This window comes from Mesoplodon bidens, assembly GCF_964165515.1.
Source record: "Mesoplodon bidens genome assembly, chromosome: 19".
NCBI classification, from domain to species: Eukaryota; Metazoa; Chordata; class Mammalia; order Artiodactyla; family Ziphiidae; genus Mesoplodon; species Mesoplodon bidens.
Window position 1 is genome coordinate 43,628,554 of NC_138179.1, and position 26,629 is coordinate 43,655,182.

Genomic DNA, 26,629 nt, shown 5'->3' on the forward strand with positions numbered 1-26,629 from the left:
GAGTCCGGCCCGATCCGAGGCTGGAGCTGTCCTTCGCTGCGGCCTCTCCTGGAGCTGGGGGGAGGGGGCTTAGAGCCCTACGACTCGGGAATGGCGGCGCCTGGGCTCCGGGCTCGGGGCTCCGGGCCCAGGCCGGGGCGGCCGCGCGTCGCCGCCCCGCTCCCTGCCTGGCTCGTGTTCCGCAGGCCCCCAGGAGCCGCTCTCTAGCGGGCAGTGAGGCGCAGCGCGGCCTCTCCCCGGGAGCAAAAAACACAAAGAAAAGCTCCCTCCGACCTGGTAAGAATCTCTGCGGCACAGACGAGCGACAATAACCCACCTCCTTCCGCGTAAAAAGTCTAGCGGGCTGGTGGGGAAGGATCAATCCAGCCCGCGATCCGCCCGCAGAAAGTGAAGATTAAAATTGCTGCTGGTAGCCAAGCCCGCGTCCCGAGAATCGAGAGCAACTCTCTCTTTCTCGACAATTTTGGAATTTCTTATTGGTAGAAAGAAACCCCACAAAACAAAAGCATAGCATACGCGGCTCTCCGGAGGCCGCCGGGAAGCCCCCCACCCCCCGCGCGCGCAGCCCCGGGCCCTCCGCGCCTTTGAAGCCGCAGGTTCCCGACCTCCCTCCCCTCCTTTCCCTTTGTCCCTCCCCGCACCCCCCGGCCCCTAGCCCGGCGCGGGCAGCCCCTCCCTCCCCTGACCCCGGCGCGGGCAGCCCCCTCGCCCGGCGCTCCCCCGGCTCTGGAGGCCGGGCGCTCGCTCTGCAGGCCGGAGCGGCGGCGAGCCGAGTTATTTGTTAGACCGGGGTAGAGAGCTGACGATCCCCAGAGGGAGGAAGCCCCAAACCCCTTTGTATAAAGTTGAGAGACAAAGAGAACTCTTTGTGTAGGTCCCGTTTATTTACAATGCAAAAGCTCTCCGAATAAATATTAAAAAGCTTATCAGCTGAGCAAATATGTATTCACTTAATACATTATGTTTTCGGTTGTAGATTAAATCAAACACAAAATAGTCTGCAAATAAGACGTGTAGAACCTGTAGCATTAAATATAGCAATTTAAAATGGTATTCACAAAATGGAAAACATCTTAATCGCTTTATTGTCACGGTGGGACGGCTAAAAAAAAATCAGAAGACTTTCTGCAAAGTTCACAGTTAAGAATATTAAGCCTACCCATCTCCCTGTTGTTGAGGTGATATCAGACATTAAAACAAGGCAGATTTAGGAAATGAGAAGAAATGTGTCGAATGAAAGCGGTCCTCCACGCGGGCGCACAGCCGTCCAGTTTATGTGTTGCTCCAACGTTCCGCACTCAGCGTCTGAAATTACCCCCAATTTCGCTTCCGAGTGGACTCTCGGCGTTGGGTGGGGGTGGAAGAGAAGGGAGGTGGGGGGCATTAAGTGCCCAGCCGGGAGGTGGAGGTGGACGACGGAGGCCGGGGGTCTGCTGGGACCTGAGCAGCGGTGAAGGTTGCGCTGGGCCCGGTCACTTGTCCGCCTACCCAGGGCCCAGCCCGGCGTCGCAAACCCCACGTCCCCCGGCCGTGCAGAGACAGGCCTCGGCTCGGCGACCCGGGGCAGGCGCTGAAGGGAGAAATAATGTGGCCGATTTGGGGCGTTGAGAGAAAACAATTTCTGACTCTCAAATCGCCCCTCTCCAAACCTCCAATCCTCAGAGGAAGATCCTGGGTGAATTTGACTGGGGGGGCGGGGTGATTGTTCCAGCCTCTCCAGGAAGCTCCCGGCTCCGGGACGGCCGACCGGGCACTGCGGCGTGGCGGCCCAGGTGACGCCGCCGGCGGACGTAGACCCCTGGGGCTCCGGGGAGCTGGCCCGGGGTCCTGGCTCGGCATTGCGGAGTGGGGGCCTGGTTCCGTTAGGGATGTTGGGGGGGGCGCGGCGGGTTCAAAAGAATGGGCCGAAAGACGCATGAGGGGGATGGGAGAGGGGAGAAAATGAAGGTTATTAAAAAAAAAAAACTCTTGAGTTACAATCAATAAAATTACTCGCTTAATTAGCATGGTCATTCGGTTAAGCAGAATGCAGTAAAAGCTGAACCTCAGAATGGGGGGAGAGGAAAAAAGCTACCGTCGACCCCAGGCCTTTCCTCAGAGACACCTTTGGGCAGCGGGGGAGGGGAGAGGGTGTGCGTGTGAGTGTGTGTGTGTGTGTGTGTGCGTGATGGCTTCGCAGATTTGGGTTTTTATCACCCAGCGGAGCCAGCAGCCTTTCGCCGAGGCGCCCTCGCCGCAGGGATCCGCGAAGGGGAAGCGTCGAGCTGTACGGCCGGGGTCCCTCAGGCTCCTCCGGGCGGAGCGTGGCCGGGACGGTGCGTGTGCGCGCGGGGATCGGGGCGGCCCGGGTGGCCAGCGCGCGCGCGTGCAGCGGGCAGACGCGCGGAGCGCTCCGGGCCCGGCCGCCGGGCCTGGCCGCGCGGCTCGGGCCGACGGGGTAGGGGGGTGGGGGGGGCGGAGACCCCCGGGCGAGCCGAGCCCTAGAGTCACCAAGTCTCCTCTGCTTGCCTCCGCAGACTATGGACCCGCACGGCGGCCGCCGGCTCGGCACGCGGCCGCCCGCCGAGGAGCCCAGTCCGCCGGCGTGCTGACCGGCCCCGCCGCTGCCGCCGCCAGTGACCCCGGACGCCGCCTCCTCCGCGCCTCCCGCGCGCCGTCCGCGCGCCGAGCCGCCCCCGGGCCCCGGCCGCGCTGCTCCCGGGAGGCGGCGGCGGGCCGGGGCCGGGGCCGGGGCCCGGCATGGATGGCCGCGACTTCGCACCGCCGCCGCATCTGCTGTCGGACCGCGGGAGCCTGGGCCACCGCAGCGCCGCCGCTGCCGCGCGCCTCGCCCCGGCCGGGCCCGCTGCGCAGCCCCCGGCGCACTTCCAGCCCGGAAAGTACTTCCCGTCGCCGCTGCCCATGGCTTCGCACACAGGTCAGTGCCGGCCGGGTGGGCGCGGGAGAGGAGGCCCTGCCGCGAGGTGGGCACGGTCGAGGGTCGTACGGGAGCCTGCCCCTCCACTCCTTGGAGCATTTGCGGAGAAGCCTTCGGTTTCATTTCCCTGCTCCGGCACCGGTGGCGGCCCGCGCATCCTACGGGCGCCTGAGCCGGATCATCGCGGTTTAGAGCGGCCTTCCCCAGGGTCCTCCAGTGTCTCGGAGGGGCAGCCTCGGAGCTGGCTAAAAATAAAGTCTTTCCCCTCCTGCCACCCTCCCCCACCCCTTCCTGCAAAAGAACTAAATTCCGCGGAAACCTCATTTCTGCATTCTGCATTCACATCCTTAAAACATTCCGGGGCTGGGACAACGAGGCACATTCTGCGGGAACAAAACGGCCGTTGTGAAGGTGGGGGGGGGGGTGCCGCGGCCTCTCGGATTAGGGCGGTGTGTGCGCGGGGTGAGCGTTAATAGGGACTGCTGGTGTAAGACGAGCAAATCCTGTTTCTATATAAAGCCTTGAAGTGTCAGGGCGAGAATGGGTTTGCAGGGGATGCATTTGCTTTAACAAGTGCCTCTGGTATCCTGCTAAAGCCGGACAAAGCGTGGCCAGATCGCGGCCCAGCCCCGCGGCCTGCGCCCTGGGGGAGCGCAGCGCCGGCGCCGGCTCGGCTGGGGGCGGCGCGGGGGCCGCCGACGAATTTCGGTGCAGGCGAGTTCGCAGCAAATTTGCTCCAGGAGGAGAGAGCTGGGGCCGCCCTGCACGCGGGTCTTCTCCAGTTCTCTCCCGGAGAGAGCTGTTCCTTGGCAGAGCTGACCCAGGCCTCCAGAGCAGTCCCCGTCTCGGGTGGCTTTGATATTACTGTCGAGCCAGGTCAGAAGAGAAGCAGGGCCAGGCAGAGGGTGGCGAAGGGGCCGCGATCTCGCCTGCGACCCTGGAGGTTACTGGCCAGCGGCGGCTGAGTTTGCAGGAAGCTGGAGGGGCTGTGCGTGTGGGGACCCGCTGGTCACCCTGAAAGGTTGGCTTGCTTTTGTTTACAGTTTGTTCTAAACATCAGAAATGTTGTTTGCCGCTTTTTTTGTTGTTGTTAATTTGGCAGTAACAGTTATTGCTAGCTTGATGAACTGTGAATACTAATAAAATTATATCTGCTTTAATGGGATTACAATTAGTGTGTGGATTAAAACGGATGGCAGAGTCAGGCTAAAAGGGAAAATGTCAGAAGGGAGGGCAGTCAGAAAGAAAAACATAAATTACCTAAAAAGAAAAAAAATACGAGAAATTGCTTGATTACTAATGGGCGTTTAGCATTTACAACATGAGATACGAAAAGTTCGAGCACGCTGGGAGGAGAGGGGCTGAACTCAGCACTCTCCTGGAATCAAGCCCTTCGCCCGCGTTTCCTGTTCCAGTGCGAGCCTTCTGCAAGGCTGCTTTTTTTCTCTTCTTTGCTCTTCCTTCTTCCTCTCCTTTGCTTTTTTCCTCTTATAGATTTATAACTCAAAAAAGCGAAAGTACTTGCCTGGGCAATTGGTGATTTTAAATATCTGTCCTTGCTGTCCCTGTGGTTGTCTCTCCTGCCCCTGCATTGGAGATGCTGCCCGCCCAGCTCAGCCCACACTGGGGGGTTGAGGTTGGGGGCTTGTGGTGGCAGCAGGGACAGTGCTGCAGTTTCCCTAGCCCCTTCTGGCTGCACACACGCACACACACCCCGCATATGCCATACCCTGTAGCCTGGAGGGTACAGAAACAAGGGTCCAGAAGGGCCCCTGACACCAAGGCTCTTCCAGTAGTGCACAGACAGGCTGGGGCTGTGCCCCCCTTGGGGGGGGGCGCAGGGCCAGACCAGATTCCCCATCAGTTCAGGTCACTGCTGTCTCCCTCGTCCCCATTCAACAGCCCACGGCCCTCGCCAGGTCCTGGTCAGCCGCCATTTCCCATTTCTGTTTTTATATCCAGATGCCAGCACCACCAAGTCAGGTGGGAACGTGGTCTGGGTGGCCCAAACCATTGTCTTGTTCATTCCAAGTTTGACCACGTGGTTCTTGGATCGTAGGCCATGGAGGGTTTGGAGAAATTAGGCGGGTGCTGGCTTGGTCTGTGTCCTGGCTTGGTCCTACCCACCTCCCCCATATGCAGGGTGCTCTAGGGGGCGCTGGAGGTCCCCAGGGCACCCTGGTGGGGGGAGCTGGAGGGCCACGTGTCCCCTGCTCCTGGAGGCTGTTTCCACCTCCCGGGGGACCAGAGATAGACCTATTGTGCTTGGAGATGTTCAACCCATTTGTGACGGGAAGGCTGGCCTACAGGGCGTCCAGCTAGAAACATCTGCCGCTGAAAGCCTTTTGAAAATTGCTGAAAGCCAGTATCTTGTATTGGTTTTAACATATAGCTACATCAATTTTTTAAAAAAGGAATTATACCCCAGACTACTTTGCTTTGGTCTGTATCTGTATATGATCTAGTTTAAAAAGAAAAAGGTATAATTAAGTTAAAATTTTTTTTTGCATCTCTTGTATGGATTTCAAAATAGCCAGTTTGGCAGACTTTCTTCCCATTTTCGCGGATGGCCTCAGGTCCACAGGCCACGGCTGCAGCAGCCCATCCTGCCCCTCCCTGCACTGACTACCCTGCTGAAAGGAAAATTGCTCCGAGCTTCTTCCTATTTGTCCGGCTCTAACATGGGAGTAAGATCCAGCCACCGGAGATTGAGTCCCTGGCTTCTGAGGATTGCTCGTCCCTGGCACAGACACACAGCGTGGCCAAGGGTCTCCCTCCCTGCCCTCCGCCAGTGCTGCCCTTCCTCGTCCCCACCCAGTGCTTTCAAAATGTCAGCTTGAGGGACCCCGATGGGATATTGGGCTCCAGGGCTTCTTCCATTGTTTTTCTAAAACTGAAAGTGCCGATAGCTTTATCATCGGGCTGAAGGGTTTTATGGTAAAGTGCTGTTCCAGTAACCTTGTCACCAAAAGGTGTAATTAGAATGTTTGGAATCGTTATTTTTAGTGCAGTGTTAGATTTTGTCTCTAATACAGATGGTCCGGAGGCAAAGCTGTGAAATCTAGGGGAAAAAAAAAGGAAAATCAACAACGCACCAACCCAAGGTTTTTCATCAGCGCTACTGCCTGGAGCGATTGGGGATCGCGCCTCTCCTCCAAGCGCGTTTAGTAGGAGGCAGCCCGGCCTGGGAGAAGCCCAGTCCCCGCCCCCTCTTCTAGCCGGTCAGCTCCTGCCCTCCATCCTTCTCTGTACGTCCCCCTCAGGGCTGAACCTTCGAGAATCACCGGGTCTCCACCCGAGGAAGGCGGAGGAGCCGATCAAGTCTTGGTTTCAGCAATGTGACAGCGGGTGGGTTCTCCTCTCCGCCCCTTCTCCCGGCTTCTTTGGGGTGTAAATGGCCGGGCCTGGAAGCCAGGTGCCCTGGGCCTGCGGTTGTTGGGAGTAAACAGGGTGGCAGGTTCCTTCTGGTGGGAGAACCACAAACTTCTCTCATGCTAACAGTGCTTCTGATTGCCAATCTCAAAAAAAAAAAAAAAAAGAAAAAGAAAAGAAAAATGCAGAGGAAAAAAAGATAATTTCCGGGTGTGAAAAGACCCCATCAAAGGGCCCCTCTCCCTCCTCATGTGATGTTTTTTTGTAAAGGAAAAAAATACATTTTCGTAAATACCTCATTAACTCAGTGACACGGTGGAGTGTTTCTGCAACAGTTACCAACATTAAGTAGGTGTGAAAAGAGTTACTTTCCGAAGACTCTACCCATCCTGCTCTGTAAGTGACAGAAGCAGACATCAAAGCCAAGGCTGCCCTGCGGAGCCAGGAATCCAGTGGCCTCGTGGATCGGCCAGGCTGTGGCCGCCTCGCCCACCCCAGTGAAGCCATTTTTGGAATGTGGGTTTTTTCTCAGTGGGGCTTGTACTGCCCCCATGTCTGATTTTTCCTACAAGGATATTCCTATGGGAATATCCAGGTCACGTGAGCACTAAGGCAAATTAGCCAGCGAGGCAGGGAGCGGCCTTGTGCCATCCCTCATCACCCCCAAACGCTCCCGTTTATTCTTAGAAATCTCCCTCGTCTGCTTTGAGACTGGGTTCAACAGCCCGCACAGACAGGACAAAACGCACAGGAGGCTGTTAGAATAACATGGAGGGAGCTAAAAATACCCCTCAGAAACACACATAAAAAAGCCAAATCCAACAACAGAACGAGCTAAAAATATTCCAGGCTTTGGCAAAGAGCACAGAGTTAAATAAATTATACAAGAGCCATTCATGGGAGCAAGTTGACTTTCTCTCTTACGGGAACTTGGTTCAAGCTAATAAAAATAATAATTTACTGGCCACTGAGCTTTGCTTGAGTTTAGATTTAATTGGTGGGGCTTCTGGCGTTTGTCACTTCTTGGCGATTAGTGGGCTTGCCCTGGCCTGGGGTAGGGTGGGGATGGGGTGCTGAGTCTGGGTCCCTGGAAGCAGGGCAGTGTCTCTCCCCACCAACCCGAGGAGCAGGGCCTGGGTGCAAGGGCAGGATGCCCAGGAGGCCAGAGAAGGACGGAGGCTGCAGGGGAGTGGTCAGGGAAGGCAGAAAAGGGACAGGCAAGGCGCCGCTATTTTAATTTGATAAATGATCGTATACCTTTAAGAGTGTGTTTTAACAATCAAGATACACTCCAGCAAGTTGATAGGATGTTCGCTGTCAACTTACATATGTCATCAGCGGGGGCTGTGAGCATAAATAATGTGCGAGAGGGTGCGGGATGCACTGCAGCCTCTCCAGGAGCCCGGCAGGTAGCACCCCTGTCTCTCCTGCTGTCTGGGGGCAGCTGCCAGAGGAGGACAGGAGTCGGGGCACTTCAGGCAGGGTTTTTTCCCTCTGGGGAGTTCCCAGGTCTTCCCACCAAAATAAGGGCTCCAGATGGCTCGCTCAGAGAGACCACTGCGGGTGTGATCTGAGGCTGGAATCCAGCATTGGCTGGTGTCTTTTCAGGGAGCAGATGTCTTAAGTTCAGCCATTTCCCAGGAATGTCAAACTTCCACCTTGGGATTACAGTCAGGGTAACCTCCTTTGCTCTGTCCTCTTGCTTGCTCTTGATGAGACGCCCCCGGAAATCCCAGCAGGCCTTCCCAACTCCCAAAGGACTACACTTCCCAGAATGCTCCTGGTCTAGCTCCAGGGTCTGAGCCTGGGACCAGCCCTGAGCTGGGAATTCCCAAGCTCAGATAAGAGTTCAGCCAGTGCCACTGGGGATGAGTGCTTTCTGGGCAGAAGGGGGCCTTGGTTGCCACCTCCAGTAACCCCTTGCCCTTCCTCCTGAAAGAGGCCTCTGGGCCCTGCCTGGCTTCCTCCCTACCACAAATATCTGAATATAGGCCCCAAAAGATGGGAGCTGCCCCTCTGCCCCAGGGACACCCTGTGCAGAGGGCAGCTGCCTTGATTGGCGTGGCCAGAGTCCCAGGGGGATTCCCACCATATGCCCTGATCTCAGCTCATTGCACGTGGCCTTCTCAGAGGGGCCCTGGTCACACTGGCAAAGGGTCAGCTTGGAAGGGATGTGGGGACTCCACCTGGGTGGCATCAGGGCATCTCTGCCTAGAGTCCCATGAGAAAACCCTGCACAGACTTTGGGGCGGTGCCCCACTCCCCAGCCTCCCACTGACAGGAGGCAGTAAGCCCTATCAATGCCGTATTGACCAGCATCCACCCTGGATGACTTCTGATGAATAGAAACCATCCCCCCAGGACGGGGGTGCTGCCTTAGCCCCTCTGGAAGGAAGGCCTAGCCCATCATCACCCATCCAGAGAAAGTTCTCACTCCTGCCACTCCCGACAGCCTCCTGGAGAGGTGGGCACCCCTTGGGAAAGGCCCCCGTCGGAGGTCTTTGCTGGGACTTGTGCCACAGCTCTCGAGCTGAGGCCGACCTCAGGGCTTTGGGGTGCAGCATGTGCCCTGTCTGTTTGGCAGTAGGTGACTTGCACTGCAGGGCTTCCTCCTGCCTTGCCTGCCAGGGGATGGCTCCCTGGGGTTCCCCTGTCCCCATTAACCTCTGGGACCTCCTTTCTCCCACCAAAGACTCCAGATTAAAAGCAAACAACAAAATTACAACCAGCATGCTCTGTCTAGAACATGTCCCCAAAGCTCCGGGCCACGCCAAGGAAGGTTCGGGTTTTGCAGCCCGCACTCCAAGGCTGCTGCTCCGTCTCGGCTTTGACGCCCTGCCCGATGACGTTTTTATGGGATAATATACCATTTAGATCATGCAGGCCTATTTGTCAGTGGGCCGCCCCTGTTTGTTGTAATATATAATATTACTGCCTCCTGTGGCCCTGCCAGCAGCTGCCACTGGAGGACGGGGACGGGTCGGTGGGAACTGGGTGTGGGCTTAGAGGAGGTAGGGGGGCGCCGGGTGGGGGTTGCCCCCTCCCCGCTTATGGGATTGGTGTGGGTTTGCAGCAGGCTGCGGGCCTGGCGGAGAGGCATCCAGTGCCCAAGCTGGGAGCCAGCCGGGCTGGCATCTGAGGGCTGCTGCAGCTGTCCAGACGATTAGGTTCCAGATTGGATCAGCCAGGAAGCTTTTTTTTTTTTTCCTTCTGACCTAGGGTGGGGGAGGGGGAGGAAGGAATGAACAGGTGGGTTGGGTTCCCTGCCCCCTCTCCCCTCCCCCAGGGCCCCCAACAAAGAGTCCAGTGTCTTTAGTTCCAAAGACTTTTGAGGCTGGGGAAGGGGGGACCCACTGTGTGCCTGGAACCGGAAGGAAAGTTAAAGCAGCCCTGCTTCATCCAAGTATAGGAACTTGGTTTCCTCTAGAAATTACCAGAAATGCAGGGGAGGGGCAGAGGATAGGTGTGCTGCTGAGAGAGGCCTCTGAGCAGTAGGCTGGGGTCCCCAAGGGTGGCCTGGGCCGGTGTCTTCTTGGGGAACCTCACCAAGTAAGAGGGACTCATCAGCCACATTTTAGTGGTGGTTTAATAACTAAACCACCCTCTGCCATCTTCTTGGGAAAAGGCAGTCTTTGCTGGATCCCTTTGCTCCTCCTTCAGGGAAGCCAGAGCCTTTCTTCCCTGGGACTTCCTTCTGAAGGCAACTCTGGGGAGGGCACCATGGCCCCATCATCACAGAGCCAGACCAGGCAGGGCCCCCCACCATCAAGGCAGGCATGCTGGGAGCACAGCTGGATGGGGGTGAAAAGAAGGCAGTTTGGGTACAACCAAGGGGCGGAACCCAGGGTGGAGACGCGGTGGGGGTGTGGGGAAGGGGCTGCACTGCCAGGCTGCTGTCCGCCAGCATCTCACGAGCATCTCACAGCACCCTGTGGCAGGCTCCGTCTCAGCACAGGCATTGCTGCCTGGCTCAGCCCGTGTCCCCTTTGGGGGCAGAGGCACAGATCTACCCTGCAGACCCCAATGTCCCCACAGGCCCTCCAGTGCATTAACTGGCTGAGCTCACATGAGCCCACAGTGAATGGACACAGGTCACACCTGCTCACGTGTGCTCACACCCCCAGGCATGTCCTTACACCCACACCTGCTCACACTCATGCAGACACCTGCTCACGGACACTCACAACTGGCCTTCAAGGAATCACATCCCAGTTGGCCCCTGGGAGAGCCAGCCCGCCCCGCGATCGGAATGTGCGTTCTGATCTGTCTCCACTTCCCGCCACCTGCTCCATCCTTCAGCTCCTGGCCACCTGCCGGGGATGGAGCCTGAAGGTCCCCAGTGACCCGCGGTGGCAGACTCAGGGCCTGATGTGCAGGGCTTGGTGCTGGTGAGCTGCCCGCCCCTGCTTCAGCCCCCTTCCTCACTGTGTCACTGTGGAACCCATCCTCTGGCTTCTGCTGAACTGGAGCTGGTCCTTTCCCAGCACCCGCCCCAGGTTTCTGCTTCAGATGAAGCTGTCCCCACATTCAATTCTTCCAGGAGGTGCCGGTCAGCTTCCCTGCTCTGCCTCTACCTGCAGGTCAGCCCCAAGCCTGTCTGAGCCTTCAGCCCTGCTCCTCCTTCCCTTGGGGCCTCCCTTACCCAAGCCCCCTACACCTTAGGTCAGCTCCCACCTACCACGCTTGTCATATCACTGTCCCCGAAGGTTCCAAAAACTCAGCACATGTGCCAAGCCACCCACAGGCTCTGGCCACCTGTACTCCCCTCTTTGCTGCCCCAGGTACCTTCTCTGCTCCCCTTCCCCTGTCCCTCCTGGAGTCTCCCCACCTGGGCAGCCCCTACAGCCACCAGTGCCCAGGCTCCACCCGCATGGTCCATGACATCCAGCCCTGACCGCCCTTGGCAGTCTGTCCCCCCAGGCCTTGCAGCACCCCCGTCCTTCTCCACACAGGGCCACCTTCCCCGTGGGACCCCAGCGTCCTGAGTCTGGGTGTCTGTGCCCTCCATCCCTTTGTTCCCCCAGAGCTGGGCCTGGCCGTTGCTGGCCTCCCTCCCGTGCAGGATGGCTGGGGCCGAGACGGGGTGTGCGTGCCTGTCCACACTTGGGTAAAGCACGCACGTGCCTGTGGACATGAAAAGAGCCCTGTTCATTTTTTTTCTCCTGCAATTTTGACCCCACACTGGAAAATCGAGACAATAACCCTCTGGGAGAACCTCAGTGAGGAAGAGAAGGGCAGGAGACACCAGAGTCTGAATTGGCCCTGGTCGGTTCACTAAAAACCGAGATGCCCGCCCGACACCCGACCACACATACATGGGGACATTCACGTGGGCAGTGTCTCCAGCCTGTGTGGCCACCTCCCAGGGGCCAGGTCAGCATCTCCTTACCTTCCAGAAGCATCTTCTGTCGTCCGCAGAGGCTCCCAGACTGTGTGCACTCCATTTAAAAGAGGTGTCAGAGCTAAAAAGATTGGCAGAGAGGACAGTCCCCTCCTTCTTAGTGTCACACCCAGTGACGGGGTGAGGGGGTGGCAGTGAGAGGTCCACTGGGCAGTGCGGCCCAGCGTCATCCTTGTGGCATGCAGGCTGGCCTCTGGGCGCACGTGTGAGGTTGTGCAGTGGAGAGGGGGACCAATGGAGATAGAACAAGGCTCAGGACGGGACTGTCCCTGCGGAGACACCGCTGCCCCCTCCCCCTGCAGTAAAGGAGGGACCTGGTGGTGCAGGAGCTGGGCACTGGGTGGGACCACTTTCTGCCTGTCCCTTGACTGGCCCCTGCAGGTGACTCCCTCACCGTCAACATGTGTGGTGGGGCACCTACGATAGATTGGAGGGCAGAAGCCAGCGGCTTCACCTGGGCCTTAGGGCCTGGTGGGTGAGGGGGGACAGACGCTGGGGGAGAGCTGCCCGCTCCCCTCCCCTCCCTTCTGTGGTGGCTGTGTGGGTGGCTGCATAGGCAGGGGCTGGGGGGGCAACCAACAAAAGGGAAATGAGGGCACAGGAGAGATGAGGGAGCAGGGCTGCGGCCCCTCGCCGTCTGCTCCATCTCCATCCCGGGCAGGCAGGCATGGCAGCGAGGCGCTGCAGGCACTGGAGCATTGTGTTTGTTGCCAGGTGGGGCCCGCTCGCTGCACCACTCTGCTTTCCAGCATTTACACACCAGGAGGCTTAGGAGCCGCTCCTGGTTTTGGCCTCAGTGCCCAGCCTGGGAGGAGTGCGTGGCTGCCCGGGGCTGGTGGCAGTTAGTGGCACACCCCGGCCTGCACATCTCGTGGAGGCTCTTTCCCACAAGCCCTGCCTCTCCAGATCCTGGTCGCTTCTCTCCCCCAGGCAGCGCTCACATCCCTGCACTTTGTACTCAGTGGGGCACAGGCCCTTGATGCCTCTTCCCATCACTCCCTATAGGGTCCTGGCGGCCGGCAGGTGGGGATTCAGGACCCGGTCTTGGACATGCACGCGATGAGGGCAGGACCGGGGCTCCCGCCCGCCTCCTGGCCTCAGCAGTCCACGGCCTGTGTGCACAGCCTTCCTCGCCCTACACAGGATGCAGGGGAAGGAGCCGGACCTGTGGTCCCCCAGGACTTGCCCGTTTGCCTGGTGAGGCAGCTGCCCTGTCCAACTGGCCTTCCACAGGCCTGGCCAGCAGGTCACTTGAGGGCAATTTGCCTGAAGCCAGTCCCCTTTTTGAGACATTTTGCATCCCTTTGGGTCTCCTAAAAATAAGCTTTTAATTTGTTTTAAATTAATATTAAAATTAAATCTAAATTAAATTGTAATGCTTCTTTAGGCGAAATCTTAAAAAGCCCTTAACGAGTATGAATACAGATAAAATCAAGAAAAGTTGGGAAGGTGCACACGAGCAGCGTCATCTTTCCACCTGTCAAACATCTGCTCCAAGATACAGGCCAGTGAGACGGCCCCAAGCAGCTGCGCAAGGCAGTGTGGGTCCCCAAGAGGTCCGAGGGCTATTGTTGGAAGCCAGGGTGCCCGGGCAGCCTGTGACTTCCTCGGATTCCAGGGTGAGGGTGAGTGACCCTGCACACTGCAGCCACTCAGTAACTGTTGGTCTAACGAATGAGCTGGGTTAGAATTTCATGCTCTGGACGGAGCTCAGGGCCCAGTCTGTGGCTTGGGTGACAAGGACGTTTGTGCTGTCCGGTCTGGGCAGCACTTTCTTCCGATGTTCCCATGCCAGCTGCCTGCCCTAGTGAGGTCAGCAGGTGCCCCGGGCTTACCTGGGTACTCTTCCTGGACTGCCTGGAGCTGATGGAGATTCAGGGCAGCCCCACCAGGCCCTGGGTCCCTCTCGGGAGCAGTCAGCTGGCCCGGGGCCTGGCCGCTGGACCAGGTGGCCGGAGGGCGTGGTGCATCTTGAGGTCTCTAGACTGTGTGGGGGGCACCCTTTGGAGACCTCATTCCACCGGGGCAGCCCAGCCCAGAGCCCCCTCCCCTGCTCTGGCAGCAGAGCCTTTTCCACACACGACACTTGGTCGGAGCCCAGCATGTGAATCGGGTGAGGGGTCAGTCCTCAGGCTCAGGGCCGAGTCCCCTGCTGCCCCCTGGCCCTGAGGCAGGTGGGGTCCAGGTGGAGGCTCAGCAAGGCCACTTGCTTGCTCTGTGGTCACATCGGGAGCCACCCAGGAGCACAGGCTTCTGGGCTGGAGGTCCAAGGCTGGTTCTCTGCCTGAGCCCCCCCTCCCCTGGCATGGGGTGGGGCTGGGGGAGCACAGGGCTGGGTGCCCAGGGTGGGTGAGCTGCATGGGGCAGGGGTCTTCTCTCCGCTGGGAACTCTTGCTGTGCTGCCCCGAGGCTGGTTCCCCGCTGGCTCCCCTGGGCTGGCTGGCACTCCATCCCCATTTGGGACCCCCAGACCAGTGGGGTGCACTTCACCCCAGAAACAGCTCTCCTTGCCCTGTTCACTTCAAGAGTTCCCAGAAACACCGTAGTTTTACGTCAGAGAATTGAGGTTTTCTCCCTACTTATACTCACCGTCTTTAGAAATTAAAATATTTTATCTCCATTCTTTGAAGGAAGTGGGGTGCTTTGTCAAAGCAGCGCTGTTAGAAGAAACTACAAGGATACAGAGCCCTGGGTGCATCCTGCCCCCACCCCATCTCCCTTCTTATGGGGGTGCAGCGCTGCCCCCAGGAGCACACTGTGGGGGATCCCTGCTCCCCAGCGGGCTGCCCCCCGAATGCTCCTCCCTCCAGGAGCGGTGGGCAGCCCCGGTGCCAGGCCTTTTCCTGCTTCTGGTCACAGACATTAGAGTCGGGTTGGGAGGGCAGGTCTGCTGAGAGCCTCAGAGGCAGGGATGGGTGCAGAGGGTGGCCTGTCAGGAATTCCAGAATGTGGGCTCCTTGGAGGTCTCTGCCTGGAGAAGCACAGGGCACCCCCCCATCTGCTGGGAATGAATTGGGAGTGTTGTCTGCCCTCTTCCCCTGCCTGCCCACAGCTGAGAAAGAAGCGTGTTCAGGCCAGCTCGAGGTGCTGGGTGCCTGGGTCCAGGGGATGGGGTGCAGGAGAGCGGGGTGGGCACCTCCGACCTTGTCCAGATGGGCTCTCCCTCTGAGGGGACCAGTGGGGCTAGGGCGTGAGTGTGCACCCTGATGTCTGCACTGGACTACAACCACTAGGGCGTTTGTCTCCTTGCAGCTGGCTTATTTCAAGATGGTGTGAAGGGAAGCCTTGCTTTGGCTGAGGATGCTCCTCCAGCTGGCGGGGTTTGGAGGGGGTGGCGCCGACCAGCCCTGGTCACCTCCCTGCACACCCCCCCACCCCCTGCCTGTTTGCCGGCCTTCAGGGGCGTCCTGGAGGGGGAGTGCTGGTCACTCGCCAGGGAGGGTGTGAGAGGGAAGGGAGGCAGAGACCCCAGAAGGTGTGAAGAACAGGAGGGGGTGGGGGACAGCCCTCTGAGTCACTCTCGGCCAGAGTCCGAGGCGGCCCTGGTGGGGAGTGTTGGCCACCCCGCACTCCCCGCCTAGCCAAAAGGCTAAATTTACCCTTTTAATAAGAACCAGACTTATATCCGGTTTTCCTTTTCTTTTATTAGTTCTGGGCTGTTGGTGGTTGGGCCCGTCCCCTGTCATCATTGCCTCTATATTTGTGGGCCTGGTGGCTCAACAACCACAGAGTTTTCCTATTATGGCCTGTGAGACACTGCCTTTGGGCCAACCGGGTCTTCTGGAAGGTTCTCCTGGACCAGCAGAGAGGGGCTTCCCCTGTGACGCACTCATGATTCTGGGCGGGCACCCCTCACCGGGGCCGCCCCCGCGTCCCAGGGCTGGGCTGGCGGAGGCTCACATTCTGCCCCCACTGCTGCCGCCCCACGCCCCTCCCCCACCAGCACCCCCTCTCCCACGGCTGCAGCTGTCTCTTCCTGCCTCCAGCCTCTTCCTTCTCTTCTGTCCTTCCTTCCTCCCCGTGCCTGTCTCGGCCTCCTCTTCTTGTTCCTCTGTCTTCTCGGGGCTGTGGATGGCAGCTGGGGTCATTGGGTGGCATCCTCAGGGACTCTGGGACTGTGGCAACAGGGGGTGGCTTGAAGCAGGGCAGGCTCCGTGTCCGGTGAGACCAAGTGAGTGAGGGGGGTCAGACATGCCGACATCTGGAGGCCATCGGTTTGTGGCTGGAGGGGACCGCCCCAGATCCCAATAATTTCTGGGTCCTGGAGAGCCTGCCTGGTGAGGCTGGCCCTGCCCGGAGGGGGTCCCAGATCGGAGGGGGCTTCTGAGCTGCTTCTCCACCACAGAGGAATCGGGCTGTCTGTGGGGAGATGGCCCCAGCCACGTGACCTGCCAGCTGCCCCCAGAATCCACACAACCGCTGGACCCACTTTCAGGTCCAGGTGGCTGGGGGCTGAGCAGCTGGGCTGGGGAGGGGGCCAACTCCCAGGCAGGAGGGGTTCAGGGGTCTTGGTGCTGCAGCTTGGTATAGGCTTGAGGCTGGCATTCCCCTTCCACCGTGAGTAAGCTGGATGTGCCCCCCAGGGTGGAGAAGGAGTGGGGGTGTCCTGGTGTCTCTCGCCTGCCACCACAGGCATCAGACAGGATTAAAGGCCAGGAGCCTTTTTCAGAGTCTGGGCCAGGAAGGAGATCGGTTTGGTGGCAGTGTGACCCTGGGAAGCAGCGTCCCTCAGGGCCGGCTCAGCCCGTGTGTGACTCCCTCACACAAGAACAAGTCACCACCTTGCGCACACTCGGAGCCAGGCGTGCACACCCATGTCCAGAGTGCACCCTCGGAGCCTCTGCCCCAGACCTGCATGCACATCTGTGCCTGTGTGCACGGCCATTGCCCACATGCACACTCAGCCATGCACACACACCCAGACACACCCTGAGTGCCCACACATAGTCCCTTCGCTGCCTCTGTGCCCCTGTGCACAGACACACACACAGGCACACACATTATCTCATGCCTGGGCCACTGGTGGGTTCCAGCCCAGCAGGGAGTGTCCCTGGTGGCATCAGGAATTGAGCTTGCAAACCCGTGTACACCTAGAGTGGGTCTGGTGGCCGGTGGTGTGGTGCAGCCTCTATGGCCCCTGCTGTGGCCACTTTGGGTTTCCTGTGGGGCAGTCCAAAGCGGCCCCTCCCCCCAGAGCCTGGTATCCCCATCCCTGTCCCCCTCCCCCCATTCTTCTCCTGGGTGGTCAGACAGATGGACGCCCACCTGCCTTCGAGCAGGCTGGACTGAAGCTTCTCCACCCCCCGTCCACGCGGACACCCAGGGTGGACATCCTCCCTCCCCTCCCTCTCCTGGAATGAGAGGAATGTGGGCCGGTCCACGCAGTGGGCTGTTACCCTTCCTGCCTCCTCTTCTCCAGTCCGCTCCCTCTGGAGCCTGGCCCAGCACCAGAGGGGCACTTTGGCCTCCTAGGCAGGCCACCCATCCCTCAGCCGCCCCTGGTGTCCTGAGGGAGACCCAGGGATGGCCTCAGGGGAGCTGGGTGTCGCCACGCCCAGGCAGGCTCTGCAGGGGGCTGCAGGCCACCCATCCCTCAGCCGCCCCTGGTGTCCTGAGGGAGACCCAGGGATGGCCTCAGGGGAGCTGGGTGTCGCCACGCCCAGGCAGGCTCTGCAGGGGGCTGGAGGCGGTGGGGAGCCTGAGCAGGTGTGAGCAGGAGGGTGGGAGCTGTTCCGGGCGGAGGGTGCAGCCGCCAGACGCAGAGCTGGGGAGCCCGGTGCCAGCAGCCTGTCAGCTGGGCCTCCAGAAGCATCAGGAGAGCCTGGGAAGGGGCTGGCTTCTCAGCAGCAGCCGCCAGCCATCGCAACGAGGCCCTTTTTGTTTTTTGTTTTTTACAACCCGTTTCACCGTTTCCAGAAAAGGTAGCTCACTTAAGTCAAAACAAATGCTCATTCTGCTGTAGCTCTGCGCTCCCGCTCGCTCTCCCCAGCTCTCTGAGGCCCTTCTCTGTCCCTCTGTCAGCCTGGCGGGAAGGTGGAGGCTGGAGGGAGAGGGGATGAGCAGGCACAGTGCGCACCTGGCTGTCCAGGGCTCCGGACCTGGCCTCTGGTGTGCCAGCCCCTCGCGCTCTGGGGGCTTTGCTGCCAGTCAGCCCCTCCCTGGACTGGAGGCTCCCCAGGGTAGCACATGGGCTCCAAGGCAGGAACACCCTCAGCACCCCTCGGGCCTGCCCAACATCTGTTGACCGTCTTGGCTGCAGCAGGTGGGCCTGGCACAGGTTGACAGAGGAAGGCCCCTCCCCCTGGTTTTGCCTGGGCATGTGCGGTCACCTCTACCACGGCCAGCACACAGAGACCCTGTGAGCAAAGGCTGGGCTTAGTGGTCAGGGCATTCCCGCCCGGCTGCATCCAGCTGGGGCAGCTGGGAGGGAAGTAGCCACACAGCCAGGGTCCAGGTACGGCCTGTCTCCCGGTCCAGGTTGTCTGGGCCTTGGAGCGTGGGAAAGGTTGGGCCTCCGGGGGTGGGGGCCTGGCCTGAGGAACTGGGCCATGGCAGTGGGTGGGGGGTGTCAACCAGCCCTCCTGGGCATTCTGGCTTCCGGAGTGGTTTTCTCAGCCAGCCCGGCACCCGGGCCAGGCCTCTGTGGTGTCCTAGGCAGTGCTGAGGCAGCGCTGGAGTTGGGGCTGGAGCCCTGTGTCTGGGGCTGCAAACCCTGGATTGGGCTAGCCGGGCAGTGGGGATGGCCAGCTGGGGGCTGGTGCGTAGTACAGAATGGCCTGCCTCAGTGGCCTTGCTGACACCTCGCACAGCATTCGGGTCCCTGTCCCAAGAGGATGCTAAACTTGGCCAGACCGCTGTGATGAGAGCCTGCAGAGGACGCAGGGCACTGGCCACCGTGACCATGCTCACTGGAGGGGCCAGGGCAGCCTTGGAGTGGACAAGCCTCATCCAAACCCCAGCCCGAGCACTTGGGCCCGTGGGGCCAACATGGATGATGCCCATTCCTTTGTCAGCCCCGTGGTGGGACCGCCACCTGGGATCGCGAAGACCTGAATTGATACAAGGTTCATAAAGCCCTTGCCGTGAGAAGGGCTAGTGCAGATCGCACCAGGATCGGAGCTCCCAGCCCGGGGGCTCTGAGCTGAAAGCCCCTTTGGCCCTCCCTGCTGCTCGGGGCTCCCACTGTCCCCTCCCAGGTTGCTAACCACAGCGCTCCATGGGCAAAGACCTTGCCAAGAGGAAAGAAACCTCCAGCCCAGTTCCCGGCCAGACTTGGCCGTGCAGCTCCAGGCCTGGCCAGGGCCCAGGCCGCCTCTGCTCAGGCTCTGTCTGGGCCTGGCTACTGGTCGGCGGGCGGGGGCTGGGGAGGTGGCAGCCAGGTCTGCCCACGCCTCTGCTGGCTGGGCACGGTGCCATGGCCAAACTCCTTGGAGGTGGAAGTGACACGGGAGCCCGCATGCTCTGTCTGAGGGTCAGGAGCCAGCTGGGGGAGATGGGGGGACTCTGCGTACCAGCAGTCCCCTCCCCCACACCCACCATGGCAGTGCCCGCCCAGCAAAGCCTGTAGGACTTTGTCTGCTTCCAAACTTCTAGCCCAGGATGGCGGGGGAGAGACTGACCCCTTCAGAGCAAGGCTCATGGAGCCCCATCGTGCAGGGCCCAGGCTGGGGGGTCCCGTCAGGGAGTTGTCTTTGCACCTGCCCAGCGTGCATCCCCCAGGGCTGGCCTGCTGGTCAGAGAGTATGAGAGCCCTTGGCAGGACCTGCTGCCGTGGGCTGGGATTTTCGGAGGAGAGGCCACCTGGGTACCTGCACAGGTCTCCCACCAGGGCGAGTGGGTGAGTGCCCAGAAGGTGGTCCCTGGGACACGTGTGTGGCTCTGCCCCAGGGCAGTGGGGTCTCCCGTGACCTCTGTTTCCTTCCTTGTTGTGTCTATCACTTGAACGTCTTACAGTGAAGATATAAAGACATAATATTCATGTGACAAGCCTCTTCCGTTTTCAACATGAAAGACAAAAGGAGGGAAAAGACCCCCCCAGATAAATGGCCCAGCCTGAGGCAGGACACAGGGGGCTGCAAGCTGCCCACGAGGCTGGGAGAGGTGGAACGGCAGGGGCAGCCCAGAAGGCTCGGAGCAAAGGGGGGCTCTGGAGAGCCCAGGACCGAGGCCAGAGGGTGGGGCTGGAGCGCTGTCCCATTTGCTCACTTCCCACACTCTGGGACAGAGGTTCCTTCATTATGGACTCAGGAAGGGCCCCAAGAGGGTCCCCCAAGTTGGGAGACTGGATGGCATGGGGCAAGGTAGGCACACAGCAGGAAACTCTACCTGTTACTGGTTTGTCCCCTGCCCCGTAGAGCCGGGGCTGGGGCTGGCTGAGCTGCAGCACCCCCCGCCCCGCAAATCTCCCATGCAGTGGGACCCCCTTCTGGGATGGTATCAAAGCAGGCACCTGTGAGAGTCTCCACCCAGGGCCAGGATCGGTCTCCCGGTGGAGGAGGGCAGGAAGTCCCATGCCTCCCCTACCCCCACCCCAATTCCAGCTTAGGGGACCAGTCAGGTCAGACATCCCTCTGGGCCACAGGCCTGCTCCCTACCTGCCCCTGCCCCAGGTGGGTGGCCCTTGGGGGTGCGGGTGGTGGGTCTGCAGAGGTGGCCTGCTGCCCGTGCAGGGCCCCCAGGTGTGAGAGACCCTGTGAGGGGGCCGCCTCTGAGCCTCGGTTTCCCTGGATCCTCAAACCAGAAGGGCCCTATGGGACGCCAGGCCGCTTCTTCCACCCAGCCTGGAGCCTGCCCACTGCCCCCGCCCGCCATGGTGTGGGAGAACTCAAGGTTCTCAGGCCAAGCTCCTGGAGAAATCCTTTATCCAGACCGACTCCTGGACTCAGTTGCTTCCCACTGTCCCCGGGAAGGGCAGGGCGGAGGGACTTCCCTTGGAGGGTGCGGGGGTGGGAAGGCCTGGGGGACATGGGGTGGGCCTGGGCGAGGCAGGAAGAGGCCTCAGTCATCCCACAGGCATGGCCCTCTGCCTCCAGGGTCCCTGGAGCACAGCAGGGGCCGCCCTCCATCTCCTGCATGCTCTACCCACCCGCCTGGGAGTCCAGTACTTCCCTTCCCAGCCCAGAGTCCCCTCCCCTGGCTGGACATGCCTGTGGTCTGGCCGGGGCCCATGGCAGTCCCAGCCTTGCGGTCTGGGAAGTCCCTGGCTCCTGGGCACCTTCGCCCCCTGCCCCTGGGTCCTCTCACGGTCTCCCTTTGACCTGATACCCACCACAGAGGTCAGTTCACACCTTGGTGCCCGGCAGCGCTCACAGACCCTTCCTCTGAGGCCTGTGGCCAGGAGAGGCCTCTCTCGTCCACATGTCTCATTCCCACACGGGAGTGGAGGGAAGGGGAGGGGAGCTGCCAGGGTCCCGGCGGGGCAGCCCCTCCCTCTCCCCCGCTTCAGGGCTGTGCGGCCTCTCTGCTGAGTCACCCCGTGTCTGGGAAGCTCCCAGGGCCAAGCCAGGCTAGATGAGGCATCACAAATTCACAAACTCCCCCTGCCTCCCGGGCAGGGAAACAGCTGCCCTGACTCACCTTGGGCCGGGCCCGCAGCCTCCTGGGGCCCCCAAACCCTTGCAAACCCCGCCAGGCCCCTACACTCAGCCTAATGGGATGGTGAGCCCCCAGGTTCCTGTTCCCCATCCCCTGGGATGGTCCCAAGCTAGGCTCTCTGCCCATGGAGTAGAGGTGACAAGGTGCCGGGGGCCCTGCTGGGGTGGGGGCTGAGCAGTGCAGCCCAGACCACCCACCAGGCACCGGGTGCTGCTCTGCGCAGAGTGCTCTGTGGACGTCCTTCCTATGCAATCCACTGGTCGCCACGGTAACCTGGGGAGGCTTGATCATCCTGGCCTTGGCCACTGGACTTGGGCAGATAGGGTATACAGTGTCGGAGGGTGCAGGTGGGCAGGCTAGAGAGGCTGGCTGCCAGGGGAAACGCCAAGAGTGTCCTGGACCATAAGTGACTGCCTGCATCCCGATGCCGCCGGTCAGGGCCTGACCCTGAGAAACCCTGGGGGCATTAAAGCAGATCCTGACACTTCCATCCTCAGGCTCCTCTCGCATGTCTCTCTTCCTCTGCCTTGGTTTCTTTTCTTGCTCACCTGGGAGAGGGCACCCCAGTCTGATGAGGTGGTTAACTGGACCTGGGGAGAAGGTTGAAGAGGCTGCCTGGGGGAAAGGCCGGCCCTCCCAGTGCCACCCAGGGGGTGGGCAGAGTCTGCCGGGACCTGCTGATCCTGGACCTATCCAGGAGGTATACTCTAGCAGGTCTGCCGGCAGCTAAGAGGCCTTGGCCTGGGAGAGTCAGAGCCAGAGCCTCTGAGTCGAAGGCCCGCCCACAGGGCTGCCTGTTTCCTACAGGCCCTGGGGCCCACAGTACGTGGCACCTGGTTGATGGGGGTGGGGGTGAAGGTGGGTGATTCGGCAAAAGTGCCATTCTTGGGGGGTTTGCAGTAACAAGAGGGTGTCAGGGCCTCAGGGGCCCGAGCCGGCAGCTTCTCCCACCTTGGCTTCTTGGCTGTTTGAAGACAAAAGCCCAGGGAGCTTGGGCCCTGATAGTCAGCCCTGGAGAAGGGCTTCTTAGTGCTATCCCTGCCCAGACTCACTCTTCCCCTCTGTGTCCACAGCCAGCAGCCGCCTGATGGGGAACTCTCCGGCCTCCTCTTTCATGGGCAGTTTCCTCACCAGCAGTCTGGGCTCAGCGGCCTCTGCGCACCCCAGTGGCCCCAACCCCTCCCCCTCGGATCAGGCCTACCGTGGCTCCCACCCCACCACCTCCCAGATCTGGTTCTCCCACTCCCACGAAGGTAAGTCAGGGCCGGGACTCCCAGCTGCACCTCGCAGCTGGAGCCACTGACTGTGGTGCCCAGGGCCAGTGGTGAGGCAAAGGGCTCCCCCGCTGTGGCTGGCAAGAGCCAGCCGGCAGACCATGCCAAGCACTCTGGCGAGGGGCTGCCTCCCTGTTGAGGAAGCCCCCATGGGGGAGGTGGTAATTGGTTGGAAACAGGGGGCCAGTCTCGCCAGTCAGTGATCCTGGCCAGATGTGCACCAGAGATGGGCAAAGAGGGAAGAAGGAGGTGGGGCCAGGAAGGCTCTGGGGAGCCGAGGAAATGTGGAACACAGCTGGGCTGGCCGGGCAGGGCTGTGCCCACCTCCTAGACTCGGGGAGGCATGGGCTCCAGATGTGTCAGCTGGGAGGGAGGGGTGGGGAGGAGAGAGCTGTCAGCAAACTCCGGCTGCCACCCTGAGAGCCTGGCCGAGAACAGAGCCCCTCCCGGCCCCTTCCTCCCCCTCGGTTGCAGCCTCGTACACACAGTAGGTGCCTCATACGTGTCTCAGGCCCCGTAGCTGGCAGAAGGGCCCCTGCAGACCCTTCTAGGACCTTGGGGCTCCCCTCGGCTTTTCCAGGGAGGGACAGAGCTCCCCACTGCCCAGCTCCCCACTGTCCGCTCAGCCCCTGGGCACTGTGATGTGGGCAGAGGCCCTGGGCCCCAGTGTCCGCCCCCACCGAGGTTGCTGGTATTGGCTCGGCCACCACAGCGTGGGAAGGGTTAAACCCGACAGCGGCTGGCACACGGAGAGGTAATTGCAGTTGGCAGCGGGCACAGAGGGCTCTCCGCTCCTGGCACCGGCACCGCCGTAACTCAATGACTGCTGAGCAGCGGGCGTTGTGTTTGCAGAGCACGTGGACCCACACACCGCGCCCGCTGCCACCCGCGTTCCAGGCAGGGAGATTAGCGCCCAGTGCTGCTGGAGGGCGAGAGAGAAACTTCTCTTTGTGCAACAAGAAAGGGGCTGTTTTCCAAACAGGACAGGTGACGAGTGAGGGACAGTTGTTAAAATAATCTGGGCTTTAAACGCCGTGTGGAGCGCACATGTTGGGCAGGCGATAAGGAGCAGTCTCCTCCCCGGTGGAGGGGAGGCCGGGCTGGCCCTGAGGACCCAGGTGGGCAGAGCAGGCTCCCTGGCCCAGACACCTCTGCTGCCTGCTTCCCACCCCTGCCTCTTAGCAGCCTCCCAGGGGGAGACCTGGTGCAACAGGCCCTGGTTCGGGGCTTCCTGGGCCGGCCACGGGTGAACCCCACAAGCTCATTGCACCCCTCGCTCCCCTGCTCTTTCCAGCCCTTCTGCCTTCTGTGGCTGCCAGGCACACTCCTGGCCCTGGTGGGAGCATCTGGCTCCCAGGACGTCTGTGGGAGGGAGGAGAGGGCCGATTGCTGTGGCGAGGGCAGGGGATGCCCACAGGAGCCATGTGGGACCACCTCGACCGAACTAATGGCCACTGCCGTGCCCCGGCCCAGCCACAGGTGTGTGGGCACAGCCAGGCTGGCTGCAACGGTGGCCCCTGGTCAGGGTCGGGATGGCAGAGCTCTGCATCAGGAGACATAAATCCCCCGCCACTCCGGCCTACCCTTGGGGACCTTGCCGGCAAGGAGGGCAGTTTGTGGGCCGTGCCACCTGCCCTGGGCCCCGGGGAGAAGGTGCCCCTGTCTTGCCCCTCTGGGGGCTGCTGGAGAGAGGCGGGTGGGAGGCAGCCTGCAGATAGCACCCTCAACGGCCTCCAGACACTCACTTCCCCCGGCCAACGGCTGCCTTGGCGGAGCTGCTTGTGGGGCACCCCGCTGCCCACAGCCACAGCCTCAGAGCCACCTGGCAGTGACAGTTGTCACCACCCAGTGGGGTGGGACCAGCGTGGGGGTAGCACCCTGGCTGTGCCGGCCCCCTACCCACCCTACCCATCCTGCATGTTGGGGAGGCAGCTGCTTCGAGGCGAGGGCAGCCTGAGCAGCCCTGAAACAGCCCCGGGTCCTCCTCAGGCTGGACGTGCCCACGGTCTCACGGGGGAGGGCATGCGTGTGGGGCACTGGGCTCAGTGGTCAAACACTGGTGGATGCAGGACAAGGGGAAGCACATGGGGCCTCCGAGCCTCCCACCTCAACACAGCCTCTGGAACACGGGGTGGGTGGGGAGCAGGGCCCATCCGGGGCTAAAGATGAGTGTGGGGGAGCAGCAGCCCCGGGGGAGAGCACCCCAACCTGCCGGGTCCCACCTGAGGTAGCTAGTGCATCTGTCCTGGGGACCACACCATCTCCCAGGCCTGTGCCTCGGTCTCCCCCTCACACTCTCCCCTTCTCTGCCTCCGGTTAGGCTGCCCCGCCTGGGATCCCCTTCCTACGGGGTTCCCCTGCCCTCCGCCCTCTGCAGCCTTGCTCCGACAGGCCACGTGGTGTGGCTGCCTCGCTGTGAGCTCCCAGCGTAAAGGCCGGCGGGCGGGCGGGTGGGGCTGGGGCGAGTGGCAGCGCTTGCTGGCTGGCTGCCCTGGCAGCTTGCCTGGCTGCTAGTTTGACTGGGTGCCAGCTGGCTCCCTGCGTGCCGGGGCCTGTTTCTCTGCCGTGTGTGTTCAGGGGAAAGGGGGGAGAGGTGGGCGGGGGGCACGCGACATGGCTGGAGAGTGGGGGCCGGCAGGCACGGTGGGCTGCCTGGGCGGGCTGCTCAGAGGTCTGACCTCATCCTCATCCTTTCACCACCCCCAGGATGGGTGGGAAGACAGGTGCCCGGCAAAGCCCGCTTGCCGCCCCCTCCCCAGTCTGGGGCTGGTCAGGGCTAGGCCCTTGAAGGGGTTCTTAGCTTAAGGGCAAGGAGGCCAGGATGGGCTGGGGGGATGTCAGTGGGAGCCTGGAGGGGTATGGGCCCAGGCGCCTTTCCACTCCAGGCAGGACCCCCCAGCTCTCCGTGGGTGGACCCAATCCACCATCTGTGGGACAACTGCTCGAGCAGGGGCCAGAGCTTCCTGCTTCCCTGGTGGAGCAGCTGGGATGCAGGAGAAGCACCCCGGAGCTGGAGGAGCCGCCCAAGAACATCTGGCCTGGGGCAGAGCTTGTCTGTCCAGCCCTTGGGCCTCCTGGCCCCCCAGGTTCACCCAAGTGAGGGGTCCTGCCAGAGACTAGACTTTCCCTTCTGGGGCCTGGGGTAAGGGTGGGCGGCGGAACTGGCCCAAGGCAGGGGTGAACCAGTGTCCAGCCAGCCTGCCCTGGGTGGGTCCTAGCGGGGGTGGGATGCAGCACAGCTGGTCCTATTGTCAGCAAGCCTGGCCCCCTCCCTCCCTACCCCACCCCCGGCGGCCTGGTGGGACCACCCACAGGGCCATGAAAGGGGATTCTGTTCCTGGGGGTTCAGCTGGGGAGGGATGGGGGCCAGAGCTGCTGTGCTCCCACAGCCTGGGCTACTCATGGTCTCTTGTGCCACCTGGAGGGGGAGCCTCGAGAGGCAGCAGGCACATGTGCCAGCGCTGGCCGTTAGCCTAGCTGGCCTCTTTGTCAGAGCCGCACCCGCCCCGGCAGCCACTTCTCCATCCAAGGCTGGGCTGACCTCCAGTGAGGGCAGGGGCTGCACCAAAGAGCCACTGGGCACTCCCCGCTGTTCCCGGCCCCCCAGCTTCCCTGAGCCCTGTCAGCTGTCCCTCTGTCCCCCTCTGTCCCCTCTGAGGCTTCAGGGCTCACCAGGGCTTCTGGGAGCATGTCTGTGTGAGAGACAAAGGTCCCAGCCAGTGTCACCATCTATGTGTGGTGACACCGTCTAGAGGAACCCTCCAGCAGCCCTTCTCTGAGGCAGGTCCCTGCCCTGGACCTGGTCCTTTTCCCCCAGACCCTGGCAGCTCCAACCCCTTCTCCTGGCCTCAGTTTTCTTGGTGGCCAAAATGGCCTCTGAATCTGCCCCCACAGGACCACTGACGATCACTTGCCCCAGCCCAGTGAAGATGCCCCCATGTCTAAGCGGCACCCCTCTCTCTGCCCACCTGTCCCTGCCCATGCTGGATGGGAGGAGCTGGGTCAGTGGGAGCAGCTGGCTCCTCTGAGATCTTGGGACAGCATGGGGGAAGGGCCCGAGCTCCCCAGATC

At 61.2% G+C, this 26,629-nt stretch overlaps 1 protein-coding gene across 4 annotated transcripts in view; it reads left to right on the forward strand.

The window, feature by feature from the left end:
- The first annotated feature begins 2,652 nt into the window (after window positions 1-2,652).
- The window catches only part of BAHCC1 (BAH domain and coiled-coil containing 1), a 56,198-nt gene continuing 32,221 nt past the window's right edge, over window positions 2,653-26,629 (forward strand). For all 4 annotated transcript variants that reach the window (XM_081219696.1, XM_081219697.1, XM_081219698.1 and 1 more), the window contains exons 1-2: window positions 2,653-2,917; window positions 22,358-22,537. In XM_081219696.1, coding sequence (XP_081075822.1) covers window positions 2,740-2,917; window positions 22,358-22,537 — 358 coding nt within the window. In that variant the 5' untranslated portion in view covers window positions 2,653-2,739. The remainder of the gene's footprint in view (window positions 2,918-22,357; window positions 22,538-26,629) is intronic.